We start from the raw sequence: 5,352 nt of genomic DNA on the forward strand, positions 1-5,352 counted from the left end.
TTTTGAAGCTCTGAAGTCACATGTGACAAAAAAGTGACAAAAAAATCTTAACTTTGTCTTAAATGTATTCATATTTTAATGTATTTATATTTTTAACATTTAATTTATTTTTATTTAAAATCTCTTTCATAATATTATTTATTATATATAAAATATATATACTGTATATATGTTTTATTTTTTTTTGAAAAATGCTCAATGACCTAAATATTTCTTAATATTTTATAATATACAAAACCTAAAAAAGTATTTAAAATGTATCATTCTATTAGATCATTTTAATATTTTATTTTAAATTAATTAAAATATTAAACAAATAATTTCATAGTTTTATTAAAATTTGTATGACATTTTATGAAGCTCCGAAGTCACATGTAACCTAACACATCAAGTCTTAACTTTTTCAGAAATGTATTTATAAACTAATTAAATATTTTTAACATTTAACTTATTTTTATTTAAAATCTCTATTTCATATTTTGATTTGTTATATATTAAACATGCATACTCTATATATGTTTTATTTTTTTGAGAATTGCTCTTAAGTTACATAATATGACAAGCCTAAATATTTCCGCATTTTTTTACCATGCTACAGGTCTAATCTCGCCTGGAGTTTCTGTACCAGTCCAAGTGCCAGGCAGTGAACCAGACATGTCCCAGTACTGGCCCAGACTACAGTGAGAACAAGACAAACGAAAAGAAAAAAGAAAAAGAAAACAGAGGAGAGGAGAGGAAAAGAGAGAGGAGCTCCTTCACCTCCTGACGTCTTTCAGCTACAAGGCAGGGCTGTTCAGCAGTATTTTACTATGGAAGGAAAAGAGGAGACTCTAAAGGACCTTTTTGTACTGGGATAGTGCCACTTCTCTATCATTCTTTGGACACAAAGACTTGAAGAATAAAAGAGAACAGACTTCTGTAAAGTGCCCGGTATTATATCGTAAAATGGAAAAAAAAATCTCTGCTTTTCAGTTTCCAACATAAGTCATTTTGATGTATTTGTACATGTAATGGCCAATTGTATGTTATGACAAAAAAAAAATGACAAAAAAAATGGAACAACCGTGGATGGACTGTCAAACCAAGTTGGTCTTGCATCGGTGAAGAGGAAGATCATTTGTGCAGGCTTATTCTTCATTCTTTTTTCTTCATCAGCTGATATCAAGAACTGCCCGTTTCTGTTTCAAATGTGGACCTGTAGAAACAAACGATCTCTGTATCATTTCAAGACAAAAAAAGCAACAGAGTTCAAAGGAAGCCAATCCAGAATTAGTTTTCCAAAGCTTGTAAGCTATTTGTTGAACATGGTGACTGCTGAACTGGAGGAGGAAAATGTTTGGTAGTTTAAAACGGTAGATTGTGTCTTCGGTATAATTCAGTTTTGTTTATGTCAAAATGTAAGTATTTGTCTTCCCTAGAAGTCTCGCAGAACAATTTCTATAATAAAATTAATTTCATTTTATAATTCTCTGAATATTCAATACATGCTTTTCACTGGAGGGCACTTTTTAAACATAACTAACATTAATGTAGCTGACAATAAGAATGGGCTATTATTTATAACATTCATCAGTATTTGTATTTTGTTCCCCCTTTCATGATAAAATTCACAGTTGGAAACAATGATCAATCAACTATTTAATTTCATCCAATCTCATACATCCTTTTTTAATCATTATTAATTCATTTGCTATTTTTAAATGTTTAATCTTAAGCAGAATGTTCTCAAAAAAAGAAAAAAAAGAAGAAGAATTAATTGTAAAAGAAAAATTAAATGAATAACAAATTCATTTAAAAGGCCATTTCAGCTTCTTTATCTCCAAAGACATGATTGAAAATATATGTATTTACCATAATTAAAAGTATGCATTCAAGATATTACATTTCCATTCAGAAGAAACCTGAAACTCATATATGTGATATTTCCATAAGCCTGTTCACTTTTAAATAAACTGCATGTTAATAATGTTGTACCATTTAAGTTAAACTGTTTCATAAAGGAAAGAAAAACAAAAAAGTGGGGTTCCATAGTTAGAAAAGTCATTCACAGCTGTATGAACGCTATCGGCATGTATTCGAGAAACGTTTGGGCAAATGTTATTTTCAAAACACCACACTATGGATATAATGTGAAAAGTAGCAAACAAAAAGAACTCAAGCAACTGTTTACTTTAAAGAAGAAATCAAAAGCATAAAAAAACTATAGATTTATCTTACCGGTAAGTGTAAGGAATGATTGCAGGGTAAAATATATGATTTTGCCCCCTCGAGAGACCCAGCAGGGAGGTGAAATGTAGAGAAGAATCCTTACAGGAGAACAGTAAGGTACACAGCAAAATCCCCAGAGTTAAATCAACTCTGCTCAGAGTACATATTGTTCCAAACTACAGAGTGTTAAAGTAACACTGAAGCAGAGTTACCACTGTTGAGGATTATGTGATACGTTTTCATGTCTAAAAGCCTGCAGTAGTTGTTCATCTTCAACATTGTTAACAGCGGGTTTTCTTTACTAACGCTCACTCATGAATTAATTAATTGCTTAATTATCCCAATAACTTTATCTCGGCTTCAATGTTACTTTAACACTCTGTAGATTGGGACAATATGTACTCTGAACAGAGTTGATCTAACTCTGAGAAATAATATAATAAATAACATGATTAAAAAATCTAACAAAAAAATTTAACAAAATAAAATAAAATAAAACAACAGAGAAGAATAATACTGAACAATTTAAGATGATCAGTTTAAGATTCTTAACACATCTGTTGAGAAGCCGTCTGTTGTTTTGTAGGCTGTTTATGTGCTAATCGAGTGAGTTTGAAACTCAGGCCTTGTTTGCATGAAGCAGTTAAAAAGGAGCAGAGGAAACCCAGGTGCTTCTTGCCCATGGCTGTACTGTGCTGCCCCCCACCTCTGGATTCTGCCAAAGCCTGTTCGCTCAAATGCCAGCCTGTTTCTGACAAGTCTAGAGGCTAAATCTGCATCTCTGCTGAAAGAAAGAAAGTGAAAGAGAGACAGAGGATGAGGAGGAGGCAAACAAGACTAATGAAAAGCTAGAGAGAGGGAGATATTTTGTCCCTTTTCTGCAGTCGAGGAGCATTTAAATACAGAGTTGATCTAACTCTGAGGATTTTGCTGTGTATGTGTGACCTGTGCGTCACGTACACAAAATACAACCAACATTAGGCACGTCAACAAAAACATCTAAAAAGACAAAATTATACAGTAGACAGGAAAATGTATATAATTTGCGTATAACTACCCCGTATAACTAAATTGAAATGGCAATCATCTTTTGTCAAGTTTTCCTGTATTGATGTAATTAAGATCTGAGTGGAAGTTAGGATCGCAAATTTATGCTGATGTTAAAGACAACAAAAAGAAACGAAGAGAACTTCAAACTGTTGAATTCATGAGATGGCACTGTTAACGTTAGCAAAAAAATGTACCATCAGATTTAATTGTAGGTAATTCATGATATAATAATGTGCATTTTTAACAACTGAAAATATCATTGTAAATGTCTAGTGAATGCATTAGTGCCAAAGAAAGTTTGACAACCTAGTCAAAGTTTCTTACACAAATGCACGACAAATCCTACTTTCTCTCTTATTTTAACTAATAATAATAATTGTAATAATTTATGCATTTAGCAGATGCTTTTATCCAAAGCGACTTACAGTGCATTCAGGCTATACATTTTTTTTTTTTACCAGTATGTGTGTTCCCTGGGAAATGAACCCATGACTTTTTGCGCTGCTAACGCAATGCTCTACCACTGAGACAGAGGATGAGGAGGAGGCAAACAAGACTAATGAAAAGCTAGAGAGAGGGAGATATTTTGTCCCTTTTCTGCAGTCGAGGAGCATTTAAATATGACAGGACACAATTATGTTTCGCTCCGTTGTTGGCTGCAGATGCGTGCGCTCTGTTGTAATTCTACAACTGAAGGGTCTCTGCACTGCAGACCCCTACAATAGAGTTAATGCAGCTGTGTTTGAAATGATAAACACAAAGGAAACGAGGCGAAAAGACAAAGCCGCAAAAAACAAACCAGAATCAGGGAGTAAAACCAACCAGAGAACAAATTCTATTGTTGGGGTCTGTAAATCTGTACTGTAGCCTGTGAGACCAGTACTGAGAATACTTCTAGTTTGCATTATTTAGAAATAAATAAACAATCATCTAACCCTAACCCTAACCCAAATAAATATATAAACACACACACACACACACACACACACATATATATAATTTATTTCTATATTCAATATATCTCTTAAAATATTTATTGCAATTATTTGTGACTATTATATAAATATTTATATTATATATTATATAACATATCTCAAAATATATTGTAATATATTGTAATATATATTATAAAATACAAATACAAAATATCATAATACAGATCAAATTAAGTATAAATATATATTTATTGATAAATATTTAATTTATACAATATTTAATAAGAAACATTTATTTTATAAATATTCATAAGTATAAATATTATTATTTAATTTGTAATTGATTCTATTTATTTGCAAATATTATATAAATATTTATATTATATATATTTATAAAATAACTTAATATATGTTGTATAATAAAATATAGCATTAAAAAAATGACTATACATTTTTTACCAGTATGTGTGTTCCCTGGGAAATGAACCCATGACTTTTTGCGCTGCTAACGCAATGCTCTACCACTGAGCCACAGGAACACCTATACATACATAAATACATACCATAACCAAAGTACACATAAGCCATCCATGTATGAAAGCTGGTCAGAATCAGCCTTGTCGGGGTATGTCTTCACACCAGTGAGCACAACGCAAAGGAGACTTGCCATGGGACGCGCGTTCAGCCTGCAGCGATCACATTTAACCCACTTCGAAATGGAAACCCTAGATATGTCTGTTCTATGTGCATGGCTGTGAGAATCTGAGTTGATTTGGTTGTATGTTTAGTCACAAGAGGACTTCAGAGGTGGAGCATACCTCTGATTGAAAGTGAGGCAAGACTTTATTCTCTCCAGCTGAGGAACAAACAACAACAGACCTTTCATTTAGGTTCATCTGCAAAAGATTTCAGTGGACAGTCATGAAAAGAGGCCATGAGATGTGGCCTAGCGGTTTGCACACAAGGCCGTGAGCTCTGTTGCTCATCTGGGAGACACAAGCTCAAATTTAGCCTATGATCCCACTTTCCCTTCCCTTCCCCATCACCTCCTGTCCTCTCCTGCGGTATCAATGAAGTGGCAAAAAGCCCCAAAGTAAAACTTAAAACTATAAATTTACAACTAACATTTAAAACCAACTATACTTTTAAAACTAAAAAT

At 32.6% G+C, this 5,352-nt stretch overlaps 1 protein-coding gene across 8 annotated transcripts in view; it reads left to right on the forward strand.

Annotated features, from left to right (window-relative positions):
- LOC107707493 (paired box protein Pax-6) overlaps positions 1 to 1,462 on the forward strand; it is a 14,004-nt gene extending 12,542 nt beyond the window's left edge. For all 8 annotated transcript variants that reach the window (XM_016511539.1, XM_016511540.1, XM_016511542.1 and 5 more), the window contains one exon: positions 599 to 1,462. In XM_016511539.1, the coding sequence (XP_016367025.1) occupies positions 599 to 684 (86 nt within the window). In that variant the 3' untranslated portion in view covers positions 685 to 1,462. The remainder of the gene's footprint in view (positions 1 to 598) is intronic.
- Positions 1,463 to 5,352: the final 3,890 nt, after the last annotated feature.

This window comes from Sinocyclocheilus rhinocerous, unplaced genomic scaffold, assembly GCF_001515625.1.
Source record: "Sinocyclocheilus rhinocerous isolate Xijiao unplaced genomic scaffold, SAMN03320098_v1.1 scaffold534, whole genome shotgun sequence".
NCBI lineage: Eukaryota > Metazoa > Chordata > Actinopteri > Cypriniformes > Cyprinidae > Sinocyclocheilus > Sinocyclocheilus rhinocerous.